The sequence below is a fragment of the Gambusia affinis genome, linkage group LG04, assembly GCF_019740435.1.
Source record: "Gambusia affinis linkage group LG04, SWU_Gaff_1.0, whole genome shotgun sequence".
Lineage (NCBI taxonomy): Eukaryota > Metazoa > Chordata > Actinopteri > Cyprinodontiformes > Poeciliidae > Gambusia > Gambusia affinis.
Window position 1 is genome coordinate 1,153,550 of NC_057871.1, and position 18,839 is coordinate 1,172,388.

The window sequence follows — 18,839 nt, forward strand, 5'->3', positions numbered from 1 at the left end:
ACCTGCACTAGCATAGTTAGCTACTTCACTGACTGCTCCGGATCCAGACGCAGGTTTTCTTCCCTTGGCTTTTTATCCACACAATGAAACGATCACATAAAGCATTTTGGGGTCTCTGTTCAAGTTTAGCATTTTTAACCACATTCTTCTGATTTCTTTCTGTCGGAAGGCGATAAAAACTACAGCTTTTGTTTTGGTTGCATGTTCAAGACACGCCTGCTGCTGCCACACATTAAACTTGGTCTGATTATTAAAGTTCAGCCACAAACAGCACAACAGGTACCTGAGCTCCACAAGGGCATCTTATGTCAGTTTCCAGTGGCAAGTTGCTCTCTATAACAGGTTAATGTTATAGTTACATCTTGTTTACTGCAGTCCTGCATAACGTCAACATCTGAAGAAACTGCCTCTGATTCACTCCAAACCACTGGAGGGAAGTTTGTCTAATTTGGATTTTCTGTTTTCCAGCATTTAGCTCAGAATTCTGCTGCTTTGTGTCGTCGACGTTCCTCAGGATCCTGCAAACAAAATCAGATTTCAGCAAAGATTTCAGCTGCTGTGTGAATGCAGTTTAAGCTTTAAGTGTTGAGAGAGCTATTTAAATGATCAACTTCAATATTTATAATAATTCAGAACTTAAAGTGCTTTTCTGAGTGACATTTAATTAGTTAGTTTGGTGGATGTTTCATCTTCACACTGAAATACTAGGAGACATTTTCCCTCTTTTTAAAGTATTTATGCTCTGAAGTGTCTCTAAAGCAGCAGCTCAGATTTCCTGCTTTTGGACACAGCTAGTCACAGAGACTCAGTTTCTTCTAACAGAGACATATTAAACATTTTTATGAGGAATTAAAAATGGAATTAGAATACTGGGAAAACTCTCCACTGATTTCTCTAAGGGTTAAATATTAGCGTCTGTCTAACTATCGGCTGCATCCCGTCTCCACACACCTGGATCCCTGGATCAGCTTCCAGTCGTTCTGCACATGCTCAGTAGCGAGTCGTTCATTTGATCCAGGTGTGTTGAGACGGGATGCAGTAATCGACTCCTGAATTCAGGTAAAGTTAGAGTCAAATTAACGAGTTTCTGAGTTTTTTGCAATGTGAATTCTTGTTTCGGATTCTGTAACTTGGAGCCAGACTGTTGTGTGGCTGTTTTTATTCTCAGTGTGAATAAAAACACACTGAGAATGTTTTTATTCTCAGTGTGGGTCTGGGAGTGTGTTCTGCAGACATCAGAGCTGAAGCAGCAGATTGATGAACAGCTTCAGCCTTCAGGGTGTCAGGAAGCCGAAGCCTCTTCCTTCCTGCTCTTCTGTCCTCCACAAAGACCCCAAACACATGAAGAGTCACAGCCACAGCTTCTGCTCTAACCTCACCACTTCCCCTCTTCAGAAGTTAAATAGATTCATAAAACGACTTATTCCCATTTTTTACACAGCCCTAAGGCATGCACTCTTTATTATTTTTACTCTAAACACTCCACATGTGGTTAGCAAATGCTTTAATTGTTCTGAAAGTCTGAAGAGAAAAAGATGACACCAATGGCTAAATGAATTCAATCAGCACACAGAGGAGCAAAAACAGAGAGTGGATGAGATGAAGATTATCAGGAGTCTGTTTCACACTTTTATCCTCTTGACAGCAAAAATGTAAATGTTTGCATGATGTTTGACTGGAATAAGTTTCCATTTTAATCTGGTTGTTTTCCTTTAATTCTGAATCAGAAGATAAATTTATCCCCTCATGAAACAAGTGAGATAAAAACATTTATAGATTTACTGAAGATAAATCAGATGGATAACATCTGATTTTCTATTCTGCTGTGTGACAGCTTGAGAAAAATATGGAAACAATTAAATAAAAGACATCTGTGTCTGTCTGCATCAAGCTGCTGCAGGTTTCTGAAGGAGGAAAGCACCAAATATATAAGGCAAACTGTTCATGAGTCAAACAGAACCTGGAAAGTCCGATGTGTTTCTCTATCAGTGAAAAACAGGAAAAATTCACAAACTTTCTGAATAGAAATATTTCCTCAGATTGGTTTGTCCACCAGTTATCATCCGAGCTGCTCCAACACGCTGCCGCTCTGAGCGACGCAGTTCTAGAGTGTGACGCTCGTCATCCATGAACGGCAATAGATGAGGGTCAAAATGAGAAAATCTACTTAATTTAACTGAATGATGGATGGAGGTCCAGTTGCTCAGATGGACAAAAAGAACTTCCTCTGAACAAAGTTAGAGAGAAAAAAGGCTGAACATTTTGTTAGTCTGACATTTATAGTCTAATTATTTCAGACAAAAAGAAGAAAGAGGCTGAAATCTGACTCAGTTAATCTGACTGGGGCTCATTTCTTCCTTCCTCATAATTTTCCTTGAGTTTCCAGCTTTAAATTTCCTGTAAATTTACCGTCTTTATGCATGGAAGGAATAGATTTGTGTCCTAACTGTTGCCTCTGTTGTTTTGCAGGTCATTCTGATGCTAACCAAACTCTTTGACTTCAACCTGAACAGTGTGACAGAGAGTTCATTATGGAGGTAAGAGTCTCACACCTTTCACCAGAGCATGATGGGAGCACGTCTGACTTTGACACAGTAAATTGGTCCGAGGAGCCGGAGAGACGCCGTCCACTCTTCCCATGGCTTTAATTCAATAAAACGCTCCAGGCTCCACTAGTGGGAACAAGGATCCAGATTCTCACACACTGAGAATCACTTAAATGTTTGAAACTTCTGGGGGAAAGTAAAGTCAGAGGAAGATCTCAGGATGGTGAGCCGTTCAGAACCTGGAGCTGAAGGCTCATTACTGGAATCAGTCCTGAACTCTGAACTCTCAAACTCAGACTGTGCTCAAGTCATGGACGTGTTAAATAAATCTTTTCAGCTCAGTTTTATGAGATAAGCTCCAACACTTCCAGCTTGTGCATTGAGTTATGAATAAAGACATATTCTGGAAAACAGTCATTTGGATTACTAAACATATTTAGATTTGTAGCTGCTTGTGTCACAATGTTTGGCTTTCTAATGTGTTTTTGCTTTATTTTCTTGTTCATATCAGTTAAGGTCTTACCATATCTGTATTTAGTTTCTTGGTTTATTCCTGCATTTTGTTCTTAGATTAGAGTTTTTCTTGCTCTCTGACTTTTTTCTTCTCCATGTTCATCATTCTGACTTGAACTGGTTCCTCTGAGACAAAATAATGAATCTTTAATAAATATTCGATTTTCTGCCAGCTGTGTATCACAGCTGTCAATCCAAACACTTCTTAAAAACTTTGTTTTAATTTGCCTTTGGCTAAATAATGTTGTTTAATGTCCCTTTGGGATTAATTAACCATTTTTGAATAAGAACAGTTTCTTTTAGTGAAGTGTTTTTGTGGAATATCAGTTAACCATCTTCGCAGCGTTTGTTATTGTCTCAACTAATAATGACTTTATTGAGGAAAGTATTTGAAGGGTTTCTCATCTGTCCTGTCTGGGAGGCAGCCTGAGGCGCCGCCGACACGCAGAGCTGCGGCGAACGCAGCGTCACAGGAGGCCACTCAGCTCAGAGCATCCAGCCATGATCCCGCATTATCCCGGTAATGGAGCCTCTCCAGCGCTGAGATAAATCTAATAACCTGAGAAAACGCAGCGCGTCGTAATGGACGGATGATTAAAGGTGTGTGTGGAAAAGCCTGACGGTCCGACAGAAAGACAGATGAGTGAACAGATGATTCACGTTTTTGAGTGAGAGAAGAGTTTAATGAGTGGACGGGACATTAGTGGAAAATTTACAGCCAGGAAGACGGAGCAGCACCTCGGGGAGCGATTCCAGCCTGAAGTAGGCAAAGCTGCATGAGGTAACAGCTTGAAATTTTTCTGCCCATAAAATGATGTGATGGGCGTGAGCATGAATCTGTCAAGCTGTCAAATCTTTATGGACAGCAGTGAAGTCAGCATTTTAACAAGTCACTACACAGTCAAAAACCTCCCAGTTTTCTGTTGGTCTCCAGTTTTACAGATTTAGTCTCATTGTTGATTTAAAAATTGGCTTTGCTCTCGTAAGCAGGCAGCTCTGGGTTCTCAGATCACATCAGTGAGAATCTGATTTGGTTTAATGTCATCAAATTGTTTCACATGTCAACAACCAAACTGGGTTCCAGCAGCAGAACATGAACATAATAAGTCAAAGTAAAGAAATGAATGAATGTGATGTTAGAAATGAAAAGAAAAGTTAAATGTGTCTAAAAATACTGGAATATTAAACTGTCCCTTCGTCTGCAGGCAGCAGGTCTAAGATCTTCATCCAGTTTTCTGTCAGAATCAGGAAAAACACTGAAAAATACTGACTGTATTTCAATTTTTAGCATCCTTCAACACACAGTGAGAAAAAGGCAAAGCAGCGTCTATTCAGGATTTTAACACTCTATAAAAAGTATTCAGCCCCTTGGATTCCTTTTATTGCTATTACAAATCAATCATGATTAACAATTTGGATTTTTTGATAAAAATAAAACCCAACAAAACCTCTAGTGTCAAAGTGGAAACTAATTTCTACAAAATATTGACAAATAAGTAAAAATATGACATAAAATGATCCCCCTCCAGTCAGTATTTAGTATTTGCACCTTTTGGCGCCGTCCCAGCAGGGAGTCTGAGGATCGGTCTCATCTGGACGCTGCAGCCGCCATGACAGCAACAACTGTAGAGCTGGAGAGCAGCAGGAGAATCTAACAGGAAGGTTTAAGCCTGGCATTAAAAGACTCAGCCTCAGTCTGAGAACTGAAAGATGATTAAAAGATTGATCATAAAATTAAGATGATATAAAACCCCAAACATTAAAATTTAACAGAAGTTAATAAAAATGGTTTTATCTCCATTTTGGATGATTATAGTTTGAGTTTAAGTCCTGCAGTCTCCATCTGCATCATTATTTTCTGGAGTTCCACATTTTTACAGTTCTTGATCTCCTGTAGTAGAACCTGATACAGAATGCAGGGGGCTTTAAGTGGCCCGTGAGCCTCAGGTTAAGCCCCGCCCTCAGACCCGTCTCCACTGCTCACCTCTCCATGTAACATCGTCCCTCATTCTTCATCCAGATCCTCAAAACTGGTCCATGTTGAGAATATTGGCCTGGTTCCTGTTCGGTGTGATGGACGCCCTGAAAATGTTTCCTAATTTGGGTTTTTGGATCTTCTCTCTGTGTTCAACCACAGAGCTGCTCGTTTTAAAAACACAATCATGGTTAAAAAAAAACAACAACAACAAAAAAACAGGCTTTCAGGAGCCGGAGGTGAGCCGTGGATGGTGACGGGCGGCGGGATGATGGAAAGGCATTGCGGATGTGGAGAGGAGGAGGGAAGGCTCTGATTTAGCCAGAGTTTCACTGAGTGAGAGTGCCAGGGTGCATAAATTCATCCTGGCTACTCATCGCAGCTGCTGCTTGTCTGGAGCGGCGCTGGTAGCGTTTCCTGAGATCCACTCATCTCTCTCTCTCTCTCTCTTTCTCTCTCTCTCTCTCTCTTTCTCTCTATCTGGACCGTGATGAACCACATTCCCGACGGAGCTGCCTATCAATGTATAGCACTTATAACTGAGACTTTCTAATAAGTCTTTTAATATGCAGCTTCAGACAGAATTTTAATCTGTTTCACAAGGACTAAAAAAGGTTTTTTTCTTTTTTTTTTGGGTTGTGAAAGTTTTTAATGCCTCAGATGTTCCTAATATATCTGGAATCCATTCTCCCCACTGAGCCGTGTCGGTGTAAAAATGCTGATAACATTCCCGTGTCCTTGGACCGACTCATTGCGTCTTTGTGGAGGCCAAAGCCTGAAGCTTTTGTCCCCCTGCAGCGGCTGTGGAGCGAAAATCCACTCAGCGTGGGGTCAGAGCCGCGGCGCGGTTCACGCCCACGTGCCGTCTGGGCGCAGCTTCCCACGGCCGGACCGGGGTTCGGCCCGGGTTCAGGCCAGGTTCTGTTCAGGTTTTTTCCGGTTCGGCCCAGGTTCAGCTCAGGTTCTGTTCAGGTTCAGCCCAGGTTCGGTTCCGGTTCGGCCCAGGGTTCACCAGAACTCCACTCAGATACTCAGATATTGATCCACTCAATATAGTTTTAAATTACCATTTTTAATATGAATGATCTGTTTAAGATCATCCTGAGTATCCTAACCAGATTTAAGTTTAGACTTTGACTAGGCCACTCTGACATCTTCAATGGTGGGTTTGACCTGCTGGTGGGCTTCAGATTCTTGTCCTGCTACAGAAGCATAATGGAGACCAGAGTTCATGGTTGATTCAGCTGCAGGTCGTCTCTCTAACGCCTCCATGACTCGCCTTCAGGGTGACGCTGTTGTTTGAAAACGGTGCTTTAGGCTGTTTTCCCTCCTCACAGTCCACTGGACTCGGTTCAACTGAATCCTTCTAAAGGACATTTAAACAAAAATGTTTAAATTTCAGTGGTTGTAAGATCACAAACCATTTCTGCAGCCAGACTGGCTTGTTTGTTTTGGTAGTATTTACCCAGAATGCCCTGCTCTGCAGTCCACTTCCTGCTTGTGGAGTGGTCTCCGTTCTGCTTGGCGTTCATATTCTTTAACCGAACCGAGACCAGAGTTTGATTGTAACTGTTTTAAGACTCAGATGTCAGAGACTTTTTTCTCATCTGTTTTCAAATTTCTTGCGATTGCAGGACGATGTTGCTTTTCGAAAATTTTCACCCAATTTCACGACATGTACGTGGTTTGAATTACTTTATTTTCTCTTAACTGAACTATTTGGTTGACATTATCTGTCTGACCTTAATTTATTTGATAATCTGCAGTGTTTAGTTAGGTGAGGTAAGACAGTAAAAACAGAAGAACTCTGTCAGGGGGTAAATACTTTTTCACTGCATCGTTTTGTCCTTGGAAAATAATAATTTTTCACTTGATGTGCTTTCATCCTCCTGGGATTTTGACGCTGCGCAGAGTTTAAAGTTGCTGCCACAGTAGAAATGCGTCACTGGGTCTTAAATCAGGTTTTCTGTGACCGGAGCCGATCAATAGTCCGATGATGTCACTGCCCAGTGAACCCAGACACCAATGATTTCTGATAAATGGTACCAGTTTCACCCATCAGATGGCAACACATTCACTCACCATGGATACAGTCCAAAGTAAACCTGAAAAGGTTCCCCAAGGGAAGCAAATTGGTAATATGTTGAGAATATTTTTCTATTTTCATGGCTTTTTGTAAACTGTGACATTCTCTGAAATCCCTTTAAACAAGATCTTCAGTCTGGATTTAAAGGAATGAAAGAAATATATCAGTCGATGTGAGTGATTGCTTCATTTGAAGTCACGCGAGGCGTTTAGGGCCGTCTTCGCTGCATTTTTAGGATTTGCATGCTTTGGGTTTTTTCTCTGGCTTTGTGTGAAATGAGAAAAAGCTCCTTGATTGAGCCCCAGGCCTCTGAAAACAAATTAAACCTGGCAGCTCAGAGAAGTCGTTCAAACTTTTAAAGACAGCCTGAAACGCTAAAATCTTATCCAAGCACAGATTTGTCATCAGTGGTGTGGCCGACATTAGAATATATTCACGCTCCTCTGAGGACGGTGTGGATTTACCAGTTTAAATCGATTTACAGCTCTGTAAACATAAAGTGTCTCTGGCTGGCAGAAGAAAATCCAGCCCTGCTGTTCTGTGCTGAAGGTTACAGCTGCATCATCTGGAATAGGATTTGCAACAATATTTGGTTTGTGTAAAGGACTAATAAATTAGAGTTTTTTCAAATGAATCGGTTTGCCAAGAGAATATCAGGAATTAGCCAGATATGTTAGTTTCTCATGAAGGAATGAATCGTGAATCTTTTCATTAGCATTTTTTCCACCGGATTCAAATCCAGCTAACAGCACAGTCCGGACTTCCTCCCATTAACTTGGATTGTTCCGGCAGGATGTCAGCCGGGCCAATCAGAGAGCAGAAGGAGAAGTCGTGGAGGATGATGGTGATAGTCTGCCTGCAGAGGGTTGTAGTTTTATCAGTGGCAGTGCAGGAAGCCGTTCAGTCTGTGCTGCTCACGCTTCAGCAAACTGAATCAGCATCAACAGTTCGGATCGGCACGTCCACTTCACAGTGGAGGATGGCTGTTTACAGAGCAGTCAACTTCTGGTAAACGACATACTGTCGAATGGGCGCTGTGTTAAATACGCTGTGGCCAAATGTTAGCATTAGGTAAAATTTAATATATTAACACAGGCCAGCAATCGTTTCTCAGCAGCCAAAGGTCCAGATCGTCTTCATGAAGCAAAATGTAGAACAACAGGCTGGATTTTATCAGGCTGGGTTTCCACCTACTGTAAGCAAGAGCAGCTGACAGTAAGAAATGTTAGTAGACATTAAAATACAGCGCAGTGTGTGTATTTATTTTATATAACATATTTTAATAAGATGAGTCTATTTGTTTATTTCTACTGTAATTTGTGTAGATGTACCTGAATGTGCTGAAAATCCTACAGGATGACCTGGATCACAGCTGAGTTCAGGAAGTTAAAGCAGGTCTGTTTATGAAGATAAAAATATAAAAATAGAAGCTGTGTGTTTATTCAGGTCAGGAGAAGAAAAACTGGCTCCAGTACACTGACCCCCAGAAATAAAACTAGCATCGGAGAAAAATGCAGCTCCCTTTACTTATTTATCCGTATCAATAAAACTCATCCAGCCACTCGGCTTTAAAGTCAATGTTTCAACTTTTATCTGAATCCCTCTCTAAACATTTTTCTGCTCTTGATGACTCGCTTTTTCAGTCTGAATGTGACGTTTAATCTTTAGATAAAAAGAAGTTCAGGAAATGTTTTCAAAGAAAACATAACCTTCTTTTGGAAGATATTCATCTTGAAACAATTCCTCTGTAACTGTGCAAGGGAGGTGAGAGGAATTCAGATGGTCGTCAATCATCACTGCCTCAGAGATTTCTTCAAAGATTTATTCTGGAGTCTGAATATCAATGAGTTTTAGGTTTTTACTTGCAAAAAGTTTTTTCAAAAGCAGCATGTAAACAGTCTCCACCTGTCAGATCAGGTTCTGCTAAACGTCAGAACCAGCGTCAGCTCTCTGTTGTTCTAGTAAACAAGAGAGCGCTGCTAATTAACTTCAGTCCCATGCGGGACGTTCAGCTTCTAGAAGTTTCTTTCAGTGGTGATACACAAGGAGGAAGACTAGACAAAACCTAATCTCATTAGAATCCAACGTTTTTATGCATTCAATTTATAAAACGTAACTTTTAATTCTGTACAATTATATAAAGAAATTTTGTTTTTACTTTAAATTTGCCAAATTAATTCTAAATCTCCTGTGGGATTGAAGGGACTGATACAAGGTCAGTTTTATTTCTAAAGCACATTTAAAAGAACTAAGTTTTACAATAAAACCTGATAGAAAACTTCTTAGTAAGGCAGTGCAGTGCAACATTTAAAATGTTCATTAAGTTCAGGAATGATGAATGGATGAAGGGCAGAGATAATAAAAACTAACCAAATGAAAAAGCCACAGAAATTCACTTTATGTTTTTTTTTTACTGAATTACTTTGAAGGATTTAAACATTTGTGACAAAAAAACCCAAAGGCAATATTTGTCCTTGGTGCTGCACATAAATGATCTCAGTGTCTCCTGAAAGTTTAACTTCAGCCATGTTGGATTATTTGCTTTGACATAAACCCGTGTTGTCGTGTCTCAGCGTTGTGTTGGTCTTTACGGTGCAGCTGTTGGACCTCCTGCTGGGTTTTCACTCTCACTCTGAAACCAAACAGGAACCTCGTCTCATCTCAGCCTCTTCCTGCTCTCACGCTGCAGAAAATCTTTCATTCCAACTAGTAATTGACCAATTTGCTCACCCGACCTTTCTGATTAAATTTCAGGTCAACTGACTATGGAGCAACGTACCAGAAGCTGAACGACAAAGTGGGAGCGAAGACGATCCTCAGCTACCTGTATGTGAGCCCCAACAACAAGAGAAAGGTGAGGCTCATGGTCTGCTGTCGGCTCTCAGTTCAACTCATTACAGTTTGTGTGGAAGAGCTGCTCTTGTCTGCTGCTCTTGTCAGGCGACAGACTGTGAAATGTCATTTACAGCTGATTGTGCTGATGTCTGACTCGTTGTTCTGGGTTGTCAGGAAGACGCTCAGAACAGAACTGATTGTTTGTTCACATGTAGTTTCCACTAAGACAGGATGCAGACGAGCTGCTCATGTTGATGAAATGGAAATCACTTGATTGGATATCTGAGTTTTCTGTCTTGGAGTTGTTAAAACCATCTGTTTTTAGTTTTATTCTAATCATGTGGGTTAAAAACAAGGCAGGAACAAAGGAAATGACAGAAACCTTCTGTCGATAGGAAAAACCCTGGAAGATCTGGCAGTGATGTGGGAACCCTCAGGGTACGACCAGACAGCTGGTCACTGGTTGACAGAACTGGAAGTTAGAATGATGAGGTAAAGAACAGCAATATAAAAGATACAAACAAACTGAAATAAAGACAAAACCTTAACATCATGATGCATTCATGCCTTTAATTTCAACTTTAATGATGAGAAAATTAAATGTTTATATATGAAAGATAAAACCTTCCTTCATACTGCTGAAGGATGAATATGGTTTATAAGTTTCATTGTGTTCACCGTTCCCTGCTGCAGGATTTGGTACTTTTGCCCAGAAACATGAAGGAATAAATGTTTGGATGAGTGAAATGCTCCATCAGTCAGACAGGAAGCTGAGCAGGTAATTTCTTTTCTCCTGCTAATTATTGGCCATTTGGAGCTGAACACAACGGTGTGTGGTTCCAGACGCTGCGGAGGAAATCAAATGATCCTGGATCCAATCTGCTCTGAGGTGTTTGTTTGAAACCGGATCAGATTAAAACAGGATTCAAACAGGAAATGTCCAGAACACCATTAAATTCTGTCATATGTTGTAATCAAAGAAAAGAGAGATTGATGTCCCAACAGAACCGTTCCTGTCCTGCAGCGGAAGTGGAAATGAATCCGATTTGATGAGAATTCCTGTTTCTTTTTTTTTTTCAGCAGCTTTGGAAAAGCTTTCTGTGTAAATCAGAGGCAGCACATCAGTTATGATGAGTGTTAATGACTTTTTCTCAGCTCTGGTCCATTTAGGAAAATTAACTCAGGTTCCATTATCACTCTGGACCATTACAATAAATTTTTCCTGTATTTTATGCATGCCCATTTTCAGTGGATATAATTCTGTAATTATTCCAAATAGTTCTCCCTAACACAGCAGCAGCAGCAGCAGTTCTCTTGTCCGACCTTGCTGTGTCCATTCAGACTGTCCAGCCTCTGGAGAGTTGAACATCACAGAGTTTAGATCTTTGTTCCCATCATGGATGTTTAAAAAGCTGCTCTGATGAGCTGGACAGCACAAAGACTGGATCATTTCTTTAACTCTCTCTCATTTCCCATGAAACCATCTCTGTTGTGTTTCTCACTGCGTGTCATGAACTGAATTCAATCAACCTGAAAGGCAGCGTCAGAGTAAAAACTCCATTTTTACAAGCTTTTGTAGCGTTTGCGTTGAGAGAGGTGGGACCTCTGCAAAGACACTTTAAAGGTTCAGAAGCTGTTCTGATTAGGCAGCGCTGCAGAGGAACAACAGGACATCACAACAGCTTCCAAGTTCCAAAAAGTATCACGCAGATTAGAGCCAGACCGCCGTCTAAACCCAGAGCAGCGAGCAGATCAAGGTCTGCAAACAGCTTGGCAGGATTGGTAAGACCAGATCCAGGAACGGAATAAAGCTGGATGGAAACAGACTTTTGTTTTTCCATATATCGGCTCACATGTTTGCTGTTAGTATCACAGATTAGAGGTCTCGAGCAGATCAAGGTCTGCAAACAGCTTGGCAGGATTGGTAAGACCAGATCCAGGAACGGAATAAAGCTGGATGGAAACAGACTTTTGTTTTTCCATATATCGGCTCACATGTTTGCTGTTGTCTGTCTGCTTTCCATCATTACGCTCTCTTCCCTTCATACAGACGTGAACACTAATAATCTCAGTCTCACGTGGTATTCAGAACATTCCTCTCCTCTGTGAGACAGAATGTCACAATTCATGCATTCATTCTCTGGTGTTTATTAATTGAGTCACAGTAGCATGGCTATCTGTTGTCACATAAATTGAATCGAAACTGACGGCCAATTTAACAGAGACCCGCGTTCGGCCTTTCTCTGTCAGAGGCTGCTGTCCTACATGTTCATCCTTCACAAATCTAATGAACATTAACTAACAAGCAGCACCTTATTCAGAAAATCCATTCATTCAAAACGGATGTGAGACAGAATGTCACAATTCATGCATTTCATTCTCCTGCTGGTGTTTATTAATCATCAAATTCCCCACAAACCTCTGACGAAGCGCCACCTGGTGTCCAAACAAAGTAGCGCATGAGTGCAGGGCCGTGCAGAGACTTATGGAGGGGCAGGGGCTCAAATTTAAAAAAGGGGCAGATTGAACAAACACTCAGTACAACAACACAACAACGACCCATATTAATCAACAATCTAATTGGATCCTAATATATCATTTCTGTCATATGAGGAAATACGAAGCAAATAAAGTCTATATTTTCCCCAACAGTATAAACAACATGGAGGCTCTGAGAGTCGTTATTAGACTGAGGGCAGCCAGAATAATTTATTTTTACTAAATTATTATTTTTAGCTAAATATTATTGCTGAGGGGTACAAACAGGCCTTCTGACATACAGATTAAAAATAAATAAAATAAAAAAACCTCAAAATGGGCACCAGGGGCATCAAGGATAAAAAGGGCAGGGGCTCAAGTCCCCTTCACTCCCAAGTTTTCCACCAAAACAAACAGCTTTACATGCAACTCCTGCTGTCAGAAGTAGAACTAAATAGATAGTTGACATTGTGTTGCATAAGCGTCACGTGGTTATCAGACGTCTTTGTACTTTACTGCCCCCTTGTGGCGGAGTTTTTTTTCTGTCCATTTCCAGAGAGGACTCGTGGAAAAAAGAAATCTTACATGTTCAGGCTCAGCTCCTATTAAAATGAGTTTCTATGTGTTGCAGCAGTTTGAAGACAAACTGATCATATTCCTGTAAGGATTCTGACTGCAGCTTCCTTCTTCCAGCCACACAAACAGGTAGATTTGTAAAGGAGGGTAGGAGACACGCAGGGTTTTGATTCTTGTTCCTGCCCCCATGGAGGGTGCCATGTGACTTCTGCTGGTGGGAAACAAAAGCCTCTCTTTTTACTGCAAGAGCGGGAGTAAATCAGACCTTTGAGGCTGCTGGAGACCGGGGGAATAAAACACCAGGGAGGGAGCGCCGGCAAATAAACTGACGGAGACCAAGAGAGCGAGGAGGAGTGGAGAGGGGAGGAAAAGGGCAGCAAAAAATGGATAAATAGAGGTCTGGCCTCAGGGTCAGCGACAGAGAAAACAGGCTGGCAACACAGCAATTACATCAATTTTCATATTGTGGCTCCATGCTGAGTCCATACATGTGAGGTCAGAGCTTGAGTACACATAAGGGGAAATAATTCAGAGTTTTTGCCTGAGATTTTTTGTGAGAGCACACAATTACACTAAATTGGCGAGGAAGCTGAGTGCTTGCTTTAAAAAAGAAGCTTATATGTTGCAGTCATACAAATGGGTATAGCCTCTAATGGTTGGGAAACAAAAGGGAATTTTCTGGGGAGGCATTGAGTGACAGATGGATTCAGCTTCTGCTTTGCTCTCAGCTTGAGTGTTCTCTGTGAGGAATGCATAATACAGCTCTTTCTCTTAAATTCACCGACTTAAACAACAGCACCAGAGCTCAGGCGTCTTCCTCACAAAGGCCTCCGCCGCCTGCCAGTCCATGTGGGTGGACCTTTGTGTTTGCATTTTCACAAACACTAAACCCCCCCCCACGCGCACACACACCTGCACAATCCCCCACGCACACACACGCACACACACACACACACACACACACACACACACCTGCACAACCCCCCACGCACACACACGCACACACACACACACACCTACACACACACACACACACGCACACACACACCGTGACAACAATAATAGGCAACTTACCTGAGATCAGAACTTAAACAAATACTGTTTCTTCCTCTTTTCTCTTACACTTTTGGTCACTTTCTAAAAAATGTTTAATATTTTAATGATGCTTATGAGAAAAAGATGTTCTGGATGATGTCACTTTCAGTCCCTGCTTTGATTTCAAACATTAAGTCAAATATCAGCAAAGTCAACCTCCTTACTGTCTGCAGTAAAAATGCTTCTTATGACTTTATAATTATTTCAGTTTACTGGTTTTCAGCTTTTAGAGTCAAGCTGTTTATTATAAGTGCTTCAGTTTGCTTGTCAGAAATGAAATGCAATGAAGTCTTTGAACACTAAAAGGTTTTTGTCAGCTACTCTGGTAAGAAGACAAACTTTTTGAATAATTGAGCACCTCAGTTCACAAACATTTCCACATTTTAATATATGTAGCCATAGCTGCGGAATTGAAATCTGTGTATTTAACTTCAGTGCAGCTGGAAGCAGAAGTCTGAAACCAAAAAGAAAGAAGTTAGCCAAATGGAAGTCAGCCATGATTAATTTCACTTCTTCTGAAGTACAATAAACAGAAAAGAAAAGCATACTTTTTAGTTGTTATGCATCTTGCTTGAAGTCCTGGTTCTGATCTTTAAAGTCCATTTTAACATAATGTATTGCCCTCATTGTTCTCTGGAAGCCTTGTAATCTATTTAGCCAGAGCTAAGAGCCTCTTCCTGCTTTTTATTGAAGCTGGTGGAGTTCTGCAAAGGAATTATGGAGATTCACAGGAAATGAGTCATTTTAAGTCATTAAAAAACTACATTCACTGTCTTTAGATTTTATCTGAGCTGAAGTTAAGTTATTACACAGTTATTACTGTTAGATCCTACAGGGATGTTGTGATGGAAACTGATTTTGGCATCTCGTGTTCAGGTCTTATCCTTTGAGTGATTACCCATGACTCCTGATGAAAGGTAGACATAAAAATGTAGATTGGTTGATCATTTGAAGCATCGCCTTTCAAGTTGATTCCTGCTGTTATTCTTCACTTCTGCTGTCGATCCGTTGAACTTTCTTTTTTGTGTGTGAAATTCTGCATTGGAAATTCATAATTTATCATCCTGCTGTGTGTTGATTATCACTGTACAGTTGAGAAGGAGATGCACCTGCAGCCCGGTGCTGCGAACATCAACTTTACATCTTACTTATGGATTTCTGTTGTTTTTCTTCGTTGTTTTCTCCTCTTTTTGATTGTAGCTTCAAACATAAAAATACAGAAAACACAGAGTTTTGGAAAAAGTAAATTAGGAAACATAACTTCAAAACATCCGTCTCATTTCAGGATTGTTTCTGTCCGGAGGTCCTCACTGTATTCCATTAGGTTTAATATTTCAGGTCCTTATTACATGCATATAATTAATTATTCTTGATGTGGCAATGTGTGATGTGGTGGAAATATTTCATTCACAACTCAATTTATTCCACTTTCTGTTTCACCAGTTGAGTGCTTTTACTTTGAAAGCAGCAAGAAACTGTAAAGAAAAATCAATATTTATGAAGGATGAATATTCAAAAGGGCAGAGAGCAAAAATAACTTGTTACTTACTTTCAGCAGAAAGTTGCATAATTTCGCCTGCAGCAGAATTGTGAAGTTGTTGCTGATCAGCTGGTCATTACAGCGCTTGCTTGCCTTCACCAGACTTACCTGGAGCTACTCCACCTGCTGCCACCACAGCATGCTGATATTAACTCATGTAGGTGAAGCATTCAGAGAGGAAGCGCTGCAGAAGGGAGGTGAAGCGTCTGCTGTCTGCCGGCTCTTCCAGGCCACATGCTGGAAGAATCACAGCGGATCATCCATGCTCTGCTGGCAACAGCAGCGGCGCTATTGCAGTGGAGGAGAAGCTAACAGATGATGGTGTTGTTGTGAGGTGGGCTGTCGGTGGGTCTGCGAGGGAACCCAACATCTGTCGGGCCCGAGGCAAGAATCTCCAAACGTGGAGGCCGAGCGGAGCAGCAAAACGCCCCGGAGCCGGCGTGGCTGGGAAGGAAGAGGGAGAAGAAGAAGGAAGGTCTTTTATGACTCTGACTTTTTTATTGTCCAGTCAGGAAGTTAAAGTTGAACAGATTGCTGTTTTCCTCCTAAAGCGACAAAATGTTCCAATCTGGACCTTGTTTCGCTTGGCAGACGATACAAATGTTTTCCTTTCTGAGAGTAAATTATAACGCTACAGTTGATTAAAGTTAAAATGATTTAATAGTGTATTTATTTATTGGCAGCCAATGTAAGTTTAAATTGTAAAGACAAAAGGGAATGTCTCTGGTTTGTAAAAAGTCATTTTCTCGTCCAGCGGGTGAGAAGAAAGTGTTTGGGTTTCGTCATTATTTCTCATGTCAGCAATGATGATATCTGACGCTAGGCATGCTGGGAGATGCTGCTCCATCCATCAGCCCGTTAGTAAACTGGAAGTCCAACATAATAATTGGACCGAGTTATTTGTGATGTACAACTTCAACAACCTGCCCATGGATAAAAACGGCAGAACAAAGTGGAGGCTTCTTTCTGACGGGGACATTTCTTTGGTTTTGAGACGTTGATGTTCCCACCAGGAGATAAAACTCTTCCACTGAAGAGCCCATCCTGGTTCTGGTCAGCCTGCTCTAATTCTGACTCCAGCACTCAGTGAACAAAATGAATAAAAATGGTGAAAAGACACAGCAGTAGAGGAAGATTAACGTACTTTAGATAACTATCTGGTGTTTTGCTCTGCCTGCATGATTTGGTACCTCGTTGTTTCTGATCATCAACACCTCAGTTAGCCCTGTAAGCTAACTGGAAGAGTCGAAGCTGATTTTGGTCGCAACATTCCAGCATTTATAACATGTTTACACATTTTCTTCAACATAATTCATGAAGTTCCTCATGTCACATTTGGAATCAGAATTATTATATTATATTATTATTATATTATATTATTTAAGATTACTCAAATTGAATAAAAATCTATTTGGTCTTACAACACATTCTGAATTGGATGGAGGTCTGGACTTTGACTGGGCCGTTCTAAGAGAAGACCTAAACAAGCAGATAAGATTGGAGTCTGGACCCAAACTGTGGTCGTAAATCAACAAGATTCTGGCTGGAAATGAAAACTAAATGATCCAAATTGTAAAGGTTTCTTTCTGTAAACAGAATTTTGTGTTATTGTGAGCCATACATCATAACCTTTTTATGATTTTCTACGCCTCTCTTAAATTACCTTATTAGTTTTTAGACTGTAAATATTGATACATTTGTGAAAAAAACCTGGCTTTTAGAAAGACCTGAAACACCAGGTGTAAATGTTATGTTACTAAGTGATGATTGCTGCTGGAAGGAGTCATTGTTTCTCTGGTTCCAGTCACATGAGATCAGTTGTCTAGAGAAGGAGACTTCCTGTAGTTTGTGTTGTCTGGGATCATCCGTACGTAATGAACCTGTATCTCCGGGTTTCCATTCACACCACCAGGGCTGGCCAGCCGGGCCGAGATGGAAACCCAATTATACTGAAAGACGGAAGAAGCTGACATGTTTGTCAGGTCTGGCAGGGTCTGGGTGAGCTAAAATGTCAGGCAGCGTTCAATTAGCAGCAAGTTTAAATGCCTCAGATCAAGAGACAGGAGTTACGTTTAATAAGTCGGATCAAACAGCTGAAAGCACCTGGTCGATGCCGAGGAAGAGGAGAGGTAATAATTATATCAACTCTTTCATGTCCTGCGCTGAGAGACACTGGGCTGGATGGGGTTTGATGGAGAGTGTTTGTCATGAATATTCATAGATTAAAAGCAGTGAGAGTGATTTGAAATGCCGTCAGTGCAGACGCTCTGCAGAGTTAACTCCGTTCCACATGGATACACACCGGCGCCTGTCGGACTGCAGGGCTGTTAACTCATCAGTGCTTTCAGTGGACTCTTCTCTGTCAGCATTAACTCAGGTACTGCTCATCGTCTCATTCAGCGCCGTGCTAATGGGTCGCCGCTGTGATGGTTGAGATAAATCCATTGGTAGAAAGATGTTTTTATTCGACCATTTTGATCCAATCAACTGCAGTCAGAGTAAAAACAGCTTCAGACCAGATACAGTTTCCACATGATGTAACTATCAGCTGTAATCCTCAAAGGTCGTAGCATAACAGAAAAATAGCAACAAAAAAAAAGTATCAAATATTCTTTGACAGAGTTAGACAGAAAACTAAAATCCAGCTTCCAAAGTCTGATGGTTGTGGAGCAAAAGCTGCTCAGTAATGTGCAGTCATTGACTCCCTGCTGCTGTCCTTCTAAACAGAATAGTTCAGGATGTGTTTTCATTTAGACTCTTTACTGTGACACCCCTAAATGAAATTCTGTGCTCAGGAGTTACTCAATCATAGAGTTAATCTGTGTGTAATTTGACTTTTAGGAGCAGCTGTTCTGTTTCTGGCTCTCAACATTAGAGAACCTCCATCATGACTGACGTTCTAAAGCAGGGTTGGTTTTACAGCAACATCCCAGAGCTCTGCTCAGTCCATCATCTGGACGTGGAGAGAGGATGGACCATCTGCAGCAAAACTGACAATCTTTTGTAATTCACAACAATGACTTTATATGGAAAGAGGAAGAGACGTAGCGTTAAAAGTGATGTCTCGCAGCTGCTCTTCCTTTCTGTGTTGCTCAGGCTGATGATGAATGCAGTGAAGTTTGTGTTGAAATGTGAATAAAGATGAAAACAGTGGACTGGATCTTTACGTCCAGATTCCACAGGAACAGTATTTGT

The 18,839-nt window shown here is 41.0% G+C and overlaps 1 protein-coding gene across 6 annotated transcripts in view; it reads left to right on the forward strand.

Annotated features, from left to right (window-relative positions):
- Positions 1-18,839, forward strand: part of LOC122829502 (VPS10 domain-containing receptor SorCS1) — a 140,389-nt gene that overhangs the window by 69,367 nt on the left and 52,183 nt on the right. For all 6 annotated transcript variants that reach the window (XR_006370380.1, XR_006370378.1, XR_006370379.1 and 3 more), the window contains exons 2-3: positions 2,470-2,537; positions 9,875-9,974. Coding sequence is in view for 3 of the 6 variants with exons in the window: in XM_044114096.1 (XP_043970031.1) it covers positions 2,470-2,537; positions 9,875-9,974 (168 nt within the window). In the remaining 3 variants the exon portion in view is untranslated. The remainder of the gene's footprint in view (positions 1-2,469; positions 2,538-9,874; positions 9,975-18,839) is intronic.